Here is a 17,771-nt window from a genome sequence, read left to right as displayed (position 1 = left end):
TCTACCGGTACCGGCCTGGCTGCCGAGGTGACGAAGTTTATCGCCCGCTCAGCTATCAGCTACCGAACTCAAAGCTAGCATCTCTACGGATAGCTCTCCCCAGATCATCGTCAAGCCCCCGCCGCTTTCTCTCTGAGACCTCCGCTAGACAAAGCTTGCTCAGCTGCACCACTGGTACATTGCACATCCGCCGTACTCTATCTCAGCAACAAACAAAATACTCTTCATCTAGCAACGGGTCCATCCCCCAATTCAGGTATGGCCTTTCATGTCTTGACTGTGCAGGATTGCTGCTCTGCTCAAAGCACACAACCAGTTCTTCTTTTAGTCTGCGTTGCGTTGCTCGAGCCACCAATGCTCCCAAGCTTTCCGCAAGCAAGCTCTGCCCGGTCAGGTATCGGTACCTTGCTCTAGGGCATTCGCTAACGCATCGTTCTCCAGGTTTGGCTGGCAATTGGACTAGGGATAGAGTCTCCTGCCTCGCTCGCCTACTGGCCTACCCCTCAGCCCAGTTCTAGTCCCAGTTCCCAGTCCCGTCCCCTGATCAGAAGATCACATCAGTCCAGGCTCTTGTTACTCTGAGGCTCTCCCCACTTCGGTACCCTCCACAACTTCCTCCTCGATCCACCCTCTCATTCATCATAAAGGGTCATTGCGACTCCAGATCAATTTCCCTCCTGATCTGCTCAGCTCTGCTTTGTTCTGCTCTGCGACACAGTCTACGGCGCGCTCACAGCTAAAAGGAACCCCTCCCCTGCTGCGCCGCCTACCTAATTACAGCCCGGGCTTTCCATTGAAAGCTTCCGCGCCACCCTTGTACCTGCTACTAAGTGCAAAAGCAACGGCAGTATTAAGCTTGAGGTTTCATACCGCCCGCGCACTCTCTTCAGCACCACTTAGAACCTGGTCTCGTGTGGTAACTGCATCTCGACACAACCTAAACACTCGGCGCATTGCATCGCATCGCAACGCAAAAAGCCCAACAGCAAAAACTAACAACGACAACAGCTATCGGCTCGCGACACAGCACATCACATAACATCACAGCACAGCACGACACACTGCAACGCTGCTCCGCGACACGCGACATATCCCCTCCTCCTGCCACGCTCTTCCACCAAACCATTCTTATCCACAACTGTCTCTTTGAAGCGCGCCGCTGTCATTCTCCCCCGCCTTCCGACAGCATTCCGCAGACTCTCTTGGGCTCTTCCCCCATTCCCTCATTCGACTTGCCCACTTTGTGTATGCCCACCCGTCACCAACTCACGATCAACTACCTTCAGCCAACTTGTTCAACACATTCTCGTTGACTGCAGTGGTCGAAGCAAGCTTCGATTTGGGAGTCACGATACAGGCCGTGTGATCACTAACTGTTCGCCACCGCCGCCGCGTTTCTTGCCTCATCGCCGCCCCCGGTGCAGCATTAACCCCGCGTTACTCTCTCTTGGTGCCGGACTTTGCGCGCTGCTTTCGAGCTCTTTCACTGACAATGGGCCAAGATTGAGTCTCCTTTGTCGCTACAGCCTATATCAGTTATTACACAACTTTCACTCACGAATGAGTGTCTAATTGCGCCCTTTATTCTTATCCGACAACTTGAATCTTCTGTTTGCGCCTGGGGTTAGACGCGCTGGTGTTTAGATAGTCTGCCGCCTTCAACCAAACTAATCATTCATTCACCTTGGCTCACGCTGCACCGGTATATCGCAACCACACATTTGCGACTATATCAGTATTGCAATTTGGCAAGGCTACATCTTCCCGACACCGATCACGGAATCGGTGTGCTCTTTCTTACGTTTTATCTGCTTTCACGATCTAGAATTTGGCACGTGTAACGACATAGTCTTTAGATATACTTGAGATCTCCATCTCTGGTAAGTCACACTTGCTGCATCTGCAGCTAATCTGGGTCATGCTTTGACCCAGATTTTGCCTCATTTCTCAGGTCGCCTTTCATACACTCTCTCTTCTTGGCAACCGTTGTCTGTATTTCATTCTTCCTCTTAGTTTAGGGGAGCCACTTATTCGCCGTTTTTCATGACGCTCATTTCACCGTTGGACTACTCAGCTAACCCATACACAGTTGCGTTTCTATTACTTCTCAAAGAATCTTTTACAGCCTACAGCTTTATTTCACCATCGGCTTCGTTTCCTCTACGTCTTTCGGAACACGATCAGCTTGTGCTAGCTAATTTGCCCTATAAATCACCCCAAACCTTCAAATCGCAGAGCGACACCAATCAGTTGTATCTGTGATACTAGAATCGGACAAAGAAAAACCTAGGTAGTGTGTGTTCTGGACAATGAGCTCAGGTCCTCTCAAATCTGGTCCGTCTTCAAGACTCGGCCAAGGATCTCATCCCGCAGGTCCAGGCAACAACCAGTCACTGCTGCTCGATAAGTTGCACGCAAGGACATCCACGCCTGATTCTGAGGCTCTCGCTAGCTCAGACGACGAAGTCGACCACCGATACGAATCTGCACAAGTAGCTTCGCAGTCTACATCTCAACCACCCAGGCCCGTTCGACGACCTTCGTGGTTAAACGAAACCTCTCAAACTTTGGGCCGTCCTCGCAGAGGCTCTATGGCTAGTAACTCAATGTCTCCAACTACCTCGCATCCCAGTACGCCTTCTGGCGAAACTGGTGCCGGAGCGTGGGGATCTCACTCAACCTCGTCCGTGATGGGTCGAGGAACAGGTGCATCGACTTTCCCGTGGAGTGGTACTATTTGGAATTCGGAGCGTAAAGACCCCCCCGCGCGGCTCAGTGAAGTCTTGCCTTCTCCAACATCAACGCTGCCCCCAGGTGGTGGAAACTCTTTTTTCAACTCAGAGATACAAACGTCTCCAGTTTCGCGAGATCCGGGGCCTAATTCCCAGATCCCGTTTGCTATCCCGCTGCACCCCACTCCTAAAACGTATCGATCGCAGTCGTACTCCGTTGGGCAAATGGATCCCGAAAACGCTGCGGCAGCGCCGCCTTCAATGAGCTCCTCGGCCATGATGGGTCGTGCTCGCCACCACCCCGCACTTCAGCACCGACCCTCGCGACCTAGTATGTTGAGCGAGATGGCAAACGATGGCACGATGCTTGGCAAGGTCAAGGAAGTGGAAGATGACGATGATGAGAGCCCGAGTGAATCAATGCAGAATTCTTTCCACCAGTCATCCGATGCGAAAACGATTGAAATGTTGGCGCGCGAAAACGCTATGCTCCGTCAACAACAACAGCAGCAGCAGCAAACGCAGTACAATAATGCACGCATCAGACCCCGCGCAGTCACTGGAAACTCGTACAATGGAAACGGCTATTCCCTGCGGGAAACGGTCCCAGAAACGTCTGACTATGCTATTGATGAGCTCGATGAAGCAAACGAATCTGGCGATATGCTGGCCAAACGCGCAGCGAACAGGCGCATGAGCGAACTTGGAGCGGGGTTCCGCTCGCCGTTTGGTGATAATCGCAAAGCAGAAAATGCACACCTTAAGAAAGCAGCTCTCGGCTGGTCGAGCTCACTTGCATTTTCTCCTTCTGACATCTCTCAGAGCAGAAGACATTCTTTTGCTACATTACCAACCCGTCAAGCCTCTATCAGCTCTATCCCTGATTCCTCTCTCGAACCTTCCGCACTCGACATGCAGCAATCTCAAGATTATCCTCCGGGATATCCTGACCCCGCCGCATTCGGAGGCACTTCTCACGGTATGCTGGAGCCCAAAACTATCACGGTTCATATGCTAACACATAAAGTAGCCAGCCAGTACTTTGGCGGAGGACCCAGCATGGGCGCCAACATGGGGAGCCCGTACCAGACTGGCTATGCCAACCAGTACCAGTCTCCTTACGGCTTGCCCAACTCGTATGGCAATCGTGCACCTTCTCCTCATCGCAGTGTCTACAGCATTGCACAGCCCCGCCACAACCAGCTCTTGCACATCGTTCTGTTCAAGTGTGCTCGAGCTGATGTGTTCTACATTCAAGAGGGCACTGGTCTCACTGTCAAGCCTGGTGATCTGGTGATAGTTGAGGCTGATCGCGGCACTGACCTGGGAACCGTCGCTAAGGACAACGTCGACTGGCAGGCCGCCAAGGACCTCAAGGAACACTACGCTGAAGAACAGTACAAGTGGCTCATGATGTACTCCCAGGGTGCTGCTGCCGCGCAAGAAGGATCCAGCGCTGGACTCCTTGCCTCTTCCACCGGTCTTCAAGGAAGCGCGGTTGGAGGCATGGGACCTCCCAGCCAGCACCATGCGCAAGAGCCCAACGCCGGAGAGCTCCGACCCAAGCTCATCAAGCGGCTCGCCCAGAGCCACGAGGTCCACTCCTTGCGGGACAAGGAAGGCCAGGAGGCCAAGGCTAAGCGTGTTTGCATGCAAAAGGTCAAGGAGCATGGCCTTAACATGGAGATCCTTGACGCCGAATTCCAGATGTGAGTTTTTTCATCGACTGTGAAGTGAACATTGCTAACATTATCTGCCCCAGGGACTGGAAGAAGTTGACTTTCTACTACTTTGCCGATTCGTACATCAACTTCAACTCGCTTGTCACCGACCTCTTCAAGATCTACAAGACGCGAATCTGGATGTCTGCTATCAACCCCGCATCATTCGCTAGTCCTACTCTTGGTATCCAAGCTCCCAGTGGCATCGGCCCCGGTGCTGTGAACGCCAACCGTGGCGGGGGCGGCAATGACCGTCGCCAGAACCAGCAGGTCCATGAGCCTCACCAGGCACCCGCCTTCACTACTGGAGCCCGGGATGGTCGAGGATACCGCCCTGCTTTCAGTCAGCCATTTGGCAACGAAAGCCGCCTCCAGCAGCAACAGCAGCAGGCGTCTGGGTACCCCCCATCCAATTACCCTTCCTACCCGCAGTTCGGTAGCCCTTTCACCAACCCCCGAACCAATGTCGGTTACGGTCCTGGTGCTATCGCTTCTCTTGAAGGCTATCCTGGAGCAGGTATCCCCCAACTTGGAGAGTATCAGACCATGCGCCAGCGCTTCCCCAACCCTCAGTCGGGACCAAGCCCCGCGCCTCACTCTCAGACCACCTCCCCTCTTGCTCCCCAGAATGACTGGGCTGGAGGATTTCAAGGCCTCTCACTCAACACTCACTAATGGTGTTGCCGCATACGTTTGGCTACCACGAGAAGTCTCTTTTCAGTCCACTCCTTTCCATCAAGACCAATTGCAGCAGTCTCTATTCCATGGAAGAGAAGCAGCTCGTGTCTAAATAATGGAGTTGTTGGCCAGACTATCAGGTTCAGAAGCAGAATCAGAACTATTCCTCACTGGACTCGAGAGATGGTTATTTGCTTGTGTTTAAGTTTCGCGTTAGGATTCCGGCATTCCCCTTCTATATTTTTTTTTGGGGCGTTCATAGGCATCTCTCATTCGGCTCGCGATGATCATGAGATTGCCTAACATCTGCTTTTCGATTTCGTCATTGCTTTGTTTAGGATCAGTGATCCAACGGCCGTTTAACGACAGGGAGCAGGGGAAGAAGACAAGACGACACGGATGGCACGGTATTGCTTTTACAGGCTGAGATTATAGACAGAAAGACCCGAGGGTTTCGCATTTACGCTGTAACTAATATGCGATGAAAAAAAGGGACATTGGGAGATATAGCCGGAATCATGTATGACAAAGACTTCCTTTACTACTACTCATTTGCTTTTATACGTGTGCTTTTTCCCCTTAGTTGGGTTTGCTTTCGAGGGTTCGCGTGCTCGGTTTGAGGACTGAAAATGAGACTCTGTGTGTGATAGATTAAATTGGAGCTCAGGTATCACTCATACATAATGTTTTTCGCACCTTTAGGCCGCAGTAGTGATTGTCGATTCCATGCCCCCATCAAGAAATGCTTCTGCGCCTCTGCAGGATGTTGATGAGAATGGCTGACCTCCGTGGGAAGGTGCGGGTGACTCGATTCTTGCCAACTTTTGGTAAGAGCAAGACGCACCTTCCCTTCCTCACCCCAGGGATTATTGCCTGTCCCTCAACACCGTCAAACTTTTGTTTTTACCTTGCGACCGAATAATTATGTGAACCGGAGAAGTTTTTCTAAGAAAGCACCGCCAGACGTTGCAGCATTCGCTCTATCCCACAACATGGCCCCTCAAACTCGCAAGAGAAGGATTTCTGCCACTGGTAAGTCACTATTACAATTCCGCACACGCGCTCTCAGCCTGTTGACAGTTGGATAGAGAGCAACGACCCAAAAGACACACCCCCGAAGAAAACAACACGAGCGCCGCGAAAGACAGCTCCAAAGGCAGCTGCCCAACGAAAAGGCAAGACTGCTGCTAAGAAGCAGGGAGATTTTGCTACAAATGGGCAGATAGTGCAGCAAGGTAGCGAGGCGAAGAAGCAGATCCAAAATCAAGGAAGCGATCTCGTCAAAGAAATTGACAGCGAGCTCAAGACACGAATGTATGTGATGGCCCGCTAGTTACACAACAAACTTACTAACTTTGACAGCCCCCAAGTAGACCGCGATACATTGACGAAAGAGTTCTCTCCAGACCTTGTCACTGTTCTACCTTGGATGCATTCTTCGGCCGAAAAGACTCAAGCATACCCTCAGCTGATGCTAAAGGCCCTCGACGATTTACAAAGCCATGTCAGTGTTTACGAGAAAACGGTGAAGCAAGATACTGGAATCAGAGCACCAAATCAGATGCGCTGGTTACAAGACGCTAAAGATTTGGAAGACATGAGCCAGCATGGGCTGCAGATGGCTACAAAGATCATCAATCACATCGTCATGCCGGACTTGTGTGGACTTCCTACCAAGCCTGCCGAGACTGACAGTGGTGTTGAGGAAGTGGCATGGGAACTCATCGAGGAAGCTCTGCCTGGAGAGTCTAAGGACATATGGGGAAAGATTGCCCAGGGTCATGTGAAGGCTTTGGCTGAGGTGTTGAAGGTGCTTCCTATTGAAGAGGTGATCTGTTTGGAATGAGCTATATGTTGGGATTTGGGAATATGGATAATCTCAATGGTTCGCTGTCGGAATGAAAGAACAATGTTATCTTGATCATTGATCTGCAGTGGAAGGAATATCAGGAAGTTCAAATCGACATTCAACCTCATGAATTCCAGCCAATCACAGCATGTATGACCGTAAAGATCTTCGATGTCGTTTTGAAAAAGGGCCACGTGACATTTGAGTGTGCACGGACCATGTTTGGAGCCCTGGGCTCGCTTAACCCACAGGCACAATTTTCGACAACAGAAACTTGTATTATCGGTGGTTCTTTTTCCTCTTGAAAATCTTCGACATCCTACTAACCACCAGGACCTCGACCAAGCCGGTATGTGAACCCTTCATTCCCGTTGAAATTCTTCTTCTTGCAAGCCTCGTTGTTCTTATCCTTCAATTTCTTTCGCTAACCTTTTATCGTTCGACGACAACAGCCAAGATGGGTGCCCTCAAGTACGTCGAAGAGCTTCAGAAGAAGAAGCAGTCGGATGTCGTTGCCTTCCTCCTCCGAGTTCGCTGCTGGGAAGTACGTTAAACCACAACACAATATGCACAAGATTTCTCTCCCCATGTGGACGGCGGTCAACCTGCTCTCGATCTCTTGTTCTCCTCTCGCGTGTCCGAAGCGAAACGGTCGATTTTTTATTTTCCGTGCGCGATGAAGAGAACTCGAGACAGAGCAGGCTGGTTTTATACCCCGTCTCTGCTATACACTCGTTGAACATTTGCTGAGAGTGCATCAATATAGCTCCGTCAATTGAACGTCATCCACCGTGCCTCTCGTCCTTCCCGTCTGGACAAGGCTCGCCGTCTCGGATACAAGGCCAAGCAGGGCTATGTCATCTACCGTGTCCGCGTCCGCCGTGGTGGTCGCAAGCGCCCTGCCCCCAAGGGTGCCACTTACGGTAAGTTTTCGCTCTCGAAAGAGAGGGAGTTCGATTTCTAACGCACAACCAACAGGCAAGCCCACCAACCAGGGTATCAACCAGCTGAAGTACCAGCGATCACTCAAAGCTACCGCCGAGGAGCGTGTCGGCCGCCGATGCGCTAACCTCCGAGTCCTCAACTCTTACTGGATCAACCAGGACTCTACCTACAAGTACTACGAGGTCATCCTCGTCGACCCCCAGCACAAGGCCATCCGCATCGACCCCCGCATCAACTGGATCGTCAACCCCGTCCACAAGCACCGCGAGGCTCGTGGTCTTACCGCCACCGGCAAGAAGTCCCGTGGTCTCAACAAGGGTCACAGATACAACAAGACCAAGGCTGGCCGCAGAAAGACCTGGAAGCGCCACAACACCCTGTCCCTCTGGCGATACCGATAAGCGTCTCGCCCCCTGGCTGGGACGTTTGTTGTTTTCGCACCACGGCTGTCTGGTTGTACATGCGATTTCGATTTGGGAGGGTCTGGTTTTGGCACTGCATGCTTGGACTCTGGGGAGTCGGGAACCTTGTTTGGTAGCACAAAAAATGGAATCAAAAGTAATTCCAATTTCATGATTAAGATTAAGAATACCTACGGTTTCCCGGCTGAATATTGCTTCCCAAGATGTGATGTGACTGATCTTATTGTTCTCTGATATATCAACCGAAGCCCAAGTCTACTCTAAAACTCTAAATTGAAGGATCAATTGATATCATTCACAAACTTCCACTGTACTCAATGGAGCATAAAGACTTTTTTCTCTACTCTGTTCGGGGTCTTTTCCACGCTGCTAAAATTATTTCTTTCGCTGCTGCCCCTCTAGCTGAAAAAATTGCTGAATTCTGTGGAGCTGTCTTCTCTCGATCCACCACAAGGGCCATTTCTTGGGTCAGCAACTTGGATGATACTTGTGGCGCTTGGGGCTGTGGCTGATTCCTAGACAGATCAATTAAGCGCGTCATGTATCTAGCCGCGTCTATCAGAGTCACTTAACGCGTGAACCACATACAAACTTGCCATCATCAAATATATCGCTAAACCATGAGCATCTAGAGAATAAGGGCGTATTAAAGTACAAATATTCGAATACTTACAAATCACCCAGTCTGGGCCTTTAGAGAGGATAGATCAGCCTCCGTATTGATTACCCCATAATTCGTTACTGGACATCTCCTCTCATCTCTCACTTACACTACACTCTCACTCACCCGTACAAACACCCATGTCTCATATACCATCGTCCTCATGACAGACCTCCTTCAAATTCTGCCCTCCTTCCATGTCCGCCCTTTCGCCGCTCTTATTCCCGCCATTGAGCAGAATGCCCTCTCGACAACAGATCTTCTCACTCTTCACCCTACCGACATCGCAAAGCAGACGCGCCTCCCTATCCTCGATCTCAAGCGCCTCATAGCCACGATACAAGCCTCCCTCTCGGATGATCTCAGCCCACAGCAGCCTCTCCTGGAAGCAGAGCCTGATCCTGAATCTACTCCGGAGAATAATGTCATAAGTACCCTTGATGATGGTCTCGACGCCATTTTAGGAGGCGGGGTGCCTGTGGGTGCAGTGACAGAATTCACTGGCGAAAGTGGTGCTGGAAAGACCCAAGCCTTATTATCTCTCTGTCTCGCCGTCCAACTCCCTTCACCACATGGTCTGGGCCGTGAAGCTCTCTACATTTCCACCGAAGCCACAATGGCAACGAGCCGTCTCGCTCAGATGCTCAAGTCCAATCCCATCATACAGCAATACGACGTGGATGATCGCCCTTCCCTTGACGCTATTCACAGCACCATCACTCCAGATCTGGAAACTCAAGACCATATTCTCGATTTCCAAGTCCCTGTTCTACTATCCCGCCATCGAATAGGACTTATCATTCTTGACTCGGTGGCCGCCAACTACCGCGCTGAGTTCGAGCGTCAGGGCACTCACGGCTCTAACATGGCCGCCCGAAGTGCCGAACTCGTCCGTCTCGGAGCTCTTCTCCGTGATTTAGCTCGCAGGCACAATGTTGCCGTCGTGGTAGCCAACCAAGTCGCAGACCGTTTCTCCTCCAGCTCGGCACTACGGCACGTCCCTCCTAGAAGCAGTGGCCCTGTCCATGAGAGTCCCCTTGCTTCACGGAGTATGCCTCCCCCATCATCCATAAATCTTCCTAGCAGCACACCCTCGTCATCATTACCTTTCGCTCTACAAGACCCCGATGGTCCGCCGCCGCTCCCAGCGTTGATGCTTGATCATCAGCAGCGCTGGTTCACAGGCTGGGGCGACGATCCTCACGCTTCTTACTCGCTCAAGACACCCAGTTTGGGTCTTGTTTGGTCAACGCAGATTGCTTGTCGCGTTGCGCTGTTCAAACGTCCTGTTTATGGGCGTATAAGACAAGCTGGTCCAATAACTGCAGAGGACGACTCTGACCTAGCAGCTCCGACGTTACGAGGATGGCGCAGATGGATGAAGGTCGTCTTTGCGCCTCATACCCCCTCAACAGGTCAGGGTCTACATGGAGCAGCTGAGTTTGAGGTTACGATGGGCGGATTAAAGTCTGTACAGCCCCAAAACCCGAAAGACAAGTAATAGGTTTGACGAAGAAGGGTCAGGTTAGCAGGATACCTTGCCTCATATGAAATAATTAATTGTCTTACCAGAGCCATGTCAGGTTACGAGACTGGTACAAATACACATATAGACATAAAACAAACAATATAATACCTCTAAACTACATCCTAATAACTATATGCTATGTACAAGGTATACAGGTTCCTAAAACTCCATTCTTATGCATGTCCACGTCGTGCAACCTCATTACCTGGGATGGGGAAACTCGTCATCCATCTGGAGTCGTACTCCGACATTCATACTGATAAGCTCTTGCACAAGCAGCTTCGCTGCGTACGGCATCGTCATCTTGGTAACCTCTCTGGTACTCTTGCATGTGTGACAGTAACCCTTGTATCCAAACAAACCACACTGCTGGCAAATATCAATCTCAGTACCGTCCGAGCTGATCATGAGCCGTTCCAGCAGCAGCTGGGAAGCACCGTAGGCGATCAAACAATCACGTTCCATTTCTCCCAGGCGTAGACCACCGTCTCGCGAACGACCTTCTGTGGGTTGGCGAGTCAAGATGGCACGGGGACCTCGAGATCGAGAATGCATCTTGTCTTGCACCATGTGCTTGAGTCGCTGGTAGTAAATGGGTCCGTTGAAGACATACGCTTCCAAGGGTTCTCCAGTGATACCAGATGTGAAGTAGTCTTTGCCCTCCCAAGAGAATCCATGGTCTACCAGCACCTGGCTCATCTCCTCCAGGGGGTGAGAGCGGAAAGCATCACCAAAACCGTAGTCGGGTCGGCCATGAATAATGGAAGCCTTTCCAGTGAGACACTCAAGCAGTTTGCCAACAGTCATTCGAGAGGGGAAACCGTGAGGGTTCATGATAATGTCAGGGCTCAACCCGCTGTCAGAGAAGGGCAAGTCCTCCTGCTCAACGATGATACCCACAACACCCTTTTGGCCGTGACGAGATGAGAACTTGTCACCCAGCTCGGGACGTCGAGTCTGTCGAGTCTGGACCTTGATGACGGTGGTATCCTTCTCTGTTTGAGAAATCATAACCTTGTCGATATAGGCAGGGTCTGCGATTCGGTAAGAAACAGATGAATCGCGGAACTCGCCAGGTCCGCGGTCCAGTCCAATACCGGTGCTGGTCTGGTCGAGTGGAGTTTCCTTCTTGACCATGGCCTCGCCGCTGTGAACCTTATAACCAACAATTGCGAGACCATCGTCATCCAAAGCCTCGTGTTTAGTAATGCGACGCTTACTCTTGCCTTCGCCCTCCATTTCGGGATCTCCAATGCGTTCCCTGCGGCCGTTAGGGTACTTCTGCAATTCCGTTGTGTATTTTCTGAACACTTGACATCGGCCAAAACCCCTGTCGACTGACGCTTTGTTCAGGACCAAAGCATCTTCAATATCGTATCCTGAGTACGACATGACAACAACGGTGGCATTTTGTCCCGCAGGAAGCTTGTCGTAGCCAATGAGTTGAATGGTCTTGGAGATAACCATGGGTCGTTGGGGATAGACAAGGGTGTATAAAAGGGTATCGATACGGTTAAACTGGTTATAGGCGATTGCCCCAATGGCTTGTTTACCCATAGCACATTGGTAGGTGTTTCGAGGAGACTGGTTGTGGTGAGGGAAGGGAATCAATCCCGCAACGGCTCCCAAAACAGTGAATGGCTCGATTTCCAAATGAGTGGTACTTTGTGTGACTTGGTGTTCATAAATGGTAATGAGCGCGTCGTTCTCCTCATTCACGTCAAGATACTCGACAATTCCACGGTTCAGGAAGTCGTCGAATGTGGCCTTGCCCATCTGAAGTAGTCGCAGGTGTTCAGGCTTGAGCTTCTGCTTGCCGTTTTTGACAATGATATAAGGTCGGCAAATTCGTCCTTCATCAGTGGCAATATGAACAGCGTTGAAGTGGGTGTTAATGTTAATACCAACAAATGGAGAGATCCAACCTCTTCGACGCATCGTTCTAAACTTTTGGGCAAATCGTTTCGGGTATCGGGTCAAAGCGAACGGCGTGCCGTTCACATGAATGATATAGCTCCCTTCCCGATGCATCTCAGCACCGGAGAAGTTGCGGATAGGCTCGACGCCAGCATCAAGTGTAAAGATCCATCGTTTCACAGGTTCTTCGTCCACGTTGGTGGTGATGTGAGTCATCAAAGCCAAATTCTTTACCAAGCCACAAGCTTCACCTTCGGGCGTATCTGACGTACAGAGCATACCCCACTGTGATGGCTGTAGCGCGCGAGGACCGGATACCTTTCGTGTCTTCTCAAACTGACTGCTGATTCTTGTCATCATACCAAGAGCAGCGATATAGCTGAGCCGACTAAGGACATGGGTGACACCCGCTCGATTCATATTGAAACGTTTGACATTCCAGTTTCCGGTCTGAATGGCACGGTTGATTCCGTAACCAATATTGTTGGCGTGGTTGCTGATCATGTTGACAGCGTCGAGAGGCACGGCGCGGTTGTTCTTTTTGAGAAACTTGTCAATCGACATCCTGACGTTAGTTGTGAACTGCTTGAACAAATCTTCAAATAGGAGTGAGAGAAGTTGACCAGCAAGCTCAAGTCGCTTGTTTCCCACGAAATCTCGATCATCAACAAGCTTGGGGTTGTGAGCAGCAATGAGAACCCTCCTTGTCATCATGGCCACGTAGATGGCCTTGGGATAGAAATCAAGACCCTCAATGGGTACGTGAGCAATGACCAAATTGGCCAGGGCATCAAGACCTTCTTCGACATGGTTGCGGCGCACCTGAGGACCGAATATTCCCCTGCGAGGGGCCATCTTGACCCTGGTTCCAATGTACTCTAGAGCTTGGTGCTGGGTGAAAACACCAACCTTGGTGGCCTCATCAAAGTTCACCAGAAATTCATCCTGGTATCGTCCATCGGATCCTGCCACGAGCTGCATGATTTCCATGTCCGACAAGCCACCCAGAGCCTTAAGAATGATAACAATCGGAATTCCTTCCACCAAAACGTTGTGTGTGAGGAGAATTCTGTCCTTCTTTAGCGTAACATAGGTCTTCGATTTTCGCTCGTGTGTTGAACTGGTGACCGATGCCGAAATGATGTTGTTTTTCTCGTCCGCTTCGACAATGATACGGTTCTTGCTTAATTGCTCCTGGATAAGAATGACCTTCTCAGTTCCACCAATAATGAAATAACCACCAGGGTCAAGCGGGCACTCGTTCATCTCCTCCATCTTTGTGTTGTTCGCTCCACCAAGGCGACATATGGAACTCTTGAGCATGACTGGCATGCGTCCCAGGGGTACATTCTTCCGTACAATTCTTTGTTTGTCTCGGATGTATTGAATATCGACGGATATAGGCGCGGCGTATGTCATATCTCGCAGACGACACTCCATGGGAGTGACTTCGGTATGTGATTTAGCATCCTGCCAATCTTGTCGCCGAGGCTTGTCGACTCGGATATCTGTAAATCTAGACGAGACGGTCAATATTATGGAGGCTTCTGACACATATAGAACCTACTCTAGCCAGAAGTTACTGTCGACCTCACTTCGGATGGTTCGGTTGGCGCGCACGATATCCTTGATCTCATGCTCGACGAAGAAGTTGTATGAGTCAATGTGCCTAGATCGCTAGTCAGTAACTGCTGGGAGACGACAATTATATGCGCGTAGAGACATACTGCTTGACGAGACCTTGAAAGTTAATTAGTGACAGCACTCATAAGAGGAATCGGCAGTCTCACCCTTGACTTTGAGGAAGGCTGGTAAAAGCTGGAACTTGTCCTCCTTGGTGGAAATAGGATCAGTAAGCTTCTTGCCATTGTAGAATGGCTCTAGAAGGGCTTCGAAGCCATCGTCAACCGTAGGCATTTTTAATGTCACCTAAGAGCGCACATCTACGACGGAAGATTCGGGTGCGTGTTTGCGCGGACTGTCTACTTTTTTTCTGCAACAGCTTTGCGATAGCTTCGCAAAAAGTTCTTGCCCCGCGGTCATAGGTGGAGCCGGACTCGGTTGGTTGCGCCACGGTGGGGGACGAGCGCGATGCGATAAGATACGAGTCACGTGAGCTAGCTCGACTCTGGCAGATATCTTCAAGAGCACGCAGTACTTTGATGAGTGGGCTATAGGCTACAGGTGATGTTGTTTCATTAAGCCTATGTAAGTTGAGTTATGTATATCTCCTAATTTCAATGGGTGTTCGTTAGTTGAACATAGAGACATCGGCATTCATCATAGTTGCCGAGCTTACCCTACAGCTATCTTGAAGACTCGTTATCAACATTATGTTCACCATCCTTCATAGTTGTCAATGGTATCAATCTGGTTATTGAATTGTCTGTTAAACGTTATGAAAGCTCATTCTAGACTCCTGGCGATTTCTATACTTTTGGGTGGACTTTATGACATACAAATCAATATGAGCTCAAGAGTATCATAGAATGAACCCCAAAATCAACTATCCAATTTCTTCATTGTGGTCGACTAGTCATACCGACAGGCTACTTTATTATACCGACGTACGCCAATAGAGGGATTATTGTGACGGCAGTAGTATTCATTCACTTGATAGCACAGTGACAGAAAGTATTATGGTAATTCTCGATAGATATGCCACGACCAGATGGACCACCAATATCATTCTTGGCGCCGACAGTTAGCTTCTGAAGTGCGTTGACCGGACCCTGACTTCTTGAATTGCTACGTAGCAAAGTGGGACGGCAAAACGACTAGGTACTAAGGCAGGTAGGTAGCTTGATGGGCCACTTGCAGTAGTAGGATGCAAAAGTCGGTGAAGGGATTGGGCCTTCTCTGTTGTGAGGGGGAAAGTTAGGTGAGCCTCAGTCATAAGAGTAAACAGAGGCTGTAGTGATCTTGCTGTGCCTTGTTATTGCCAGTGATAGATTATTATAACAACTGCTTTACAGCGCTCGTAAGTCATCAAAAGGATGATTTTTGTTAGAAACGTTTCAGCTTGTGTGGGCTGTATAGAATAGTTGACCATTGGGATTGTGTACTGTATACCGGAATAGTCCCAAGCAACGACTCGTATAGCCAGTTTCAATGCCTCGAGTCTTTACAATGACGAAGTGTTCGCAAGTGTAGGAACAGTTCCTGACAACAACACGCGCAACTCAAAGCATAGTGACAACCACAACCCGACAGCAGTGGCTAGACCACAACAGCTATCAAGTATAATTTGCCCTGTCTCCCGTATGCAACAGTGTGGTTGAGGTAGACTTTGAACCGACCCAGCCGAGGGTCTTTTGTGAAACCCCGACATCGATACCAAACCAACATCCTCGTGATCTAACAGATGTCACAACGATGTTAGAAGTTGACTGGCCTATACGAAAGGCGGTACTGCGTGAGGCCAAAGGGAAACAGAGCGCCAAGTGCAACACAGACCAAGGCTACGTCGGTCCAATGATCGGTCCCTAGTCGGGTTCCATCAACAACGATGCGAAATCAGCAAGGAGTCATGCTCCATCGGACTGGATCCTCTTGGGTACCTAGCTATTGTCAGCTACGTATCTGTGTATATTTGACTTGAGGTTGAGGTATGAACAATTTCAAGCCCCTGGAGCGTCATGCGGATAAATGCTTAGAGGCGGTGAATAAAACTAAAAACCATAGATTGTCATGTGTCAATTGTTTGTGGCGGATGGCTGGCGACTCAAAATGCACCAGTGTTGCCGAAAATGGAGTGACGATGCTTTTGATGATTCGGTCTGTGACGAAATCGTGGACCTGTCAAGCCGAACAAGCTCCTACGCCTGAGCGTTCCTGGCCGATGCACACCAAGGGCAATCTGGGGACGTGTTAGTTTGACTGCTGCAGTTCAATATGGGTTTTTGGGTGACGTGCAGGAAGGACAACAATACCAACCAATCGGTGACGTACAATGGAGGGGACGGGGATGCGCGCTTGGTCCACGTCTTGCGTGCCTTTGGAGGACAGGGGTCTTGAGAGATATCAATCCCTTCCACTTCCCTTGAAGGAGCGCGGTCCGTTAATGCTCATGTCTTGGCTGTTAAAGATCTCATCATACCCCCGCTGACTACGAGTGGGAACCTGGTGCATATCCCGGGATGTGATCAATGGAAGAAACCTCAAGTTGTACAGAGTAAGGTTGGAATACCATGTAGGCGGTCGCAGCGGTCTTTGGAGTTTGAGCGGATTGATGAGAGAAGGACCTTGAATACGAGCATACCTTGGTAAGCAACCTCTATCTAAACTTGTGGGAGCGCAGGAGGGGTGACTTGAAGCTCTGCCGTAGCTTCCTTTTGTGGGAGGAGAAGCTGAAATGCAGGATCCAATAGCATCTGCGACTACTAATCTCACCTTCCTTTCCCTGCATGTCTCACATCTTATAATTCGTCCTTGCCTTCCATTAGCTCGGGATGTTGTCGAGTACCATTTAGTAGCACGACACTTGTCGAGGTCAGGAGGGATAAAAACTCCGGTAAAGATTTGCGGCTAATAAAGAATTATGAAGGAAAGATAGGGTCCTCCTGTCGTATCTGCCACCACCAGGGACCTACGACGCATGATCCCTGCAACCCTCCATGCTCTGTCAAGCTGCGGTTCAATGCAAGATTCGATCCAAGTGTTGTCATAGTTTCGATGTCAACTAAAACAGCTCACTGCCTTGCAACATACAAAGAAAGGCAACCAGAAGGAGTGAATCAAGTCTGACTGCTTGACATGCTTGTCTCAGCACATCTTATGACTTTGTACCACGCAACCATCATCGAAAGTCTTCCCGCGGATCCGGATGAGAATACACCGAGGTATTTTCTAGTCTTAAGATGTTGGTTGAAACTTTGCATTGACGAGTATTAGCTTCTCATGAAAAATAATGAGACCTTGCAATAAGTCGAACACTCTATTTGGTTATTCTGGAATAGGTTGATAGAACCAACTGCGCACCACCACTAACATAGGTAGTTAATGTGCCTAGCCGTTGCGCGAAGTGGACATTGTATCCATCCATCCATCTCTCTGCCTCCGTCCCGTCCCCTGGCAGCTGGAGAGTTGGCTTCTGATGGTGCCTGGCTTGGGTTCCACTGGTGGGTGGTCTTGTTATAGTAGTGGTTTAATTGGGCTCTGATGGTAACAGCCGCGTCTGCAGCTGTCGCTGAAAACATTTTCATGTGTCTTGGATGAATTCGTTCATCGTATACCCGTAACTACCAAGGTATGCGCAGCACGACGTTGATGATTGCAATCCCAGGATTTCGGGTTGGTTGAGACGCATGTGCAGACCT

General features: G+C 50.0%; 6 protein-coding genes across 6 annotated transcripts; 5 read left to right on the top strand and 1 right to left on the bottom strand.

Annotated features, from left to right (window-relative positions):
• Nucleotides 1-2,309: 2,309 nt before the first annotated feature.
• On the top strand, nt 2,310-5,128 carry FGSG_00846 (uncharacterized protein; the record flags this gene model as incomplete). Its single annotated transcript, XM_011318265.1, has 3 exons — nt 2,310-3,711; nt 3,763-4,441; nt 4,495-5,128. The coding sequence occupies 3 exons, from the start codon at nt 2,310-2,312 to the stop codon at nt 5,126-5,128; spliced, it is 2,715 nt and encodes a 904-aa protein (XP_011316567.1).
• A 995-nt stretch (nt 5,129-6,123) lies between these two features.
• Nucleotides 6,124-6,977, top strand: FGSG_11839 (uncharacterized protein; the record flags this gene model as incomplete). The annotated part of the gene is made up of 3 exons (XM_011318264.1): nt 6,124-6,163; nt 6,220-6,445; nt 6,494-6,977. 3 exons carry the CDS (start codon nt 6,124-6,126, stop codon nt 6,975-6,977), a joined length of 750 nt encoding a protein of 249 aa, XP_011316566.1.
• Nucleotides 6,978-7,278: 301 nt separating this feature from the next.
• FGSG_00845 (60S ribosomal protein L15) lies at nt 7,279-8,649 on the top strand. The gene is made up of 4 exons (XM_011318263.1): nt 7,279-7,329; nt 7,433-7,524; nt 7,747-7,903; nt 7,959-8,649. The coding sequence occupies exons 2-4, from the start codon at nt 7,438-7,440 to the stop codon at nt 8,324-8,326; spliced, it is 612 nt and encodes a 203-aa protein (XP_011316565.1). The 5' UTR covers nt 7,279-7,329; nt 7,433-7,437; the 3' UTR covers nt 8,327-8,649.
• A 522-nt stretch (nt 8,650-9,171) lies between these two features.
• On the top strand, nt 9,172-10,509 carry FGSG_00844 (uncharacterized protein; the record flags this gene model as incomplete). The annotated part of the gene is made up of 1 exon (XM_011318262.1): nt 9,172-10,509. One exon carries the CDS (start codon nt 9,172-9,174, stop codon nt 10,507-10,509), a length of 1,338 nt encoding a protein of 445 aa, XP_011316564.1.
• Nucleotides 10,510-10,737: 228 nt separating this feature from the next.
• On the bottom strand, nt 10,738-14,370 carry FGSG_00843 (DNA-directed RNA polymerase III; the record flags this gene model as incomplete). The annotated part of the gene is made up of 4 exons (XM_011318261.1): nt 10,738-13,969; nt 14,021-14,122; nt 14,181-14,193; nt 14,244-14,370. The coding sequence occupies 4 exons, from the start codon at nt 14,368-14,370 to the stop codon at nt 10,738-10,740; spliced, it is 3,474 nt and encodes a 1,157-aa protein (XP_011316563.1).
• Nucleotides 14,371-15,124: 754 nt separating this feature from the next.
• FGSG_11838 (uncharacterized protein) lies at nt 15,125-15,942 on the top strand (the record flags this gene model as incomplete). Its single annotated transcript, XM_011318260.1, has 5 exons — nt 15,125-15,169; nt 15,210-15,246; nt 15,429-15,433; nt 15,534-15,714; nt 15,818-15,942. 5 exons carry the CDS (start codon nt 15,125-15,127, stop codon nt 15,940-15,942), a joined length of 393 nt encoding a protein of 130 aa, XP_011316562.1.
• Nucleotides 15,943-17,771: the final 1,829 nt, after the last annotated feature.

This window comes from Fusarium graminearum, chromosome 1 (assembly GCF_000240135.3).
Source record: "Fusarium graminearum PH-1 chromosome 1, whole genome shotgun sequence".
NCBI classification, from domain to species: domain Eukaryota; kingdom Fungi; phylum Ascomycota; class Sordariomycetes; order Hypocreales; family Nectriaceae; genus Fusarium; species Fusarium graminearum.
Note: the sequence above shows the minus strand (reverse complement) of the source record. Positions and strands in the feature narration are given on the sequence as shown.

Excerpts from the sequence above, each read along its gene's own strand:
- FGSG_00845 (XM_011318263.1), top strand. The coding sequence starts at position 7,438 with ATGGGTGCCCTCAAGTACGTCGAAGAGCTTCAGAAGAAGAAGCAGTCG. Across the intron at positions 7,525-7,746 it reads TCCGAGTTCGCTGCTGGGAA|CTCCGTCAATTGAACGTCAT; the intron begins GTACGTTAAACC and ends GCATCAATATAG. Across the intron at positions 7,904-7,958 it reads CCCCAAGGGTGCCACTTACG|GCAAGCCCACCAACCAGGGT; the intron begins GTAAGTTTTCGC and ends CACAACCAACAG.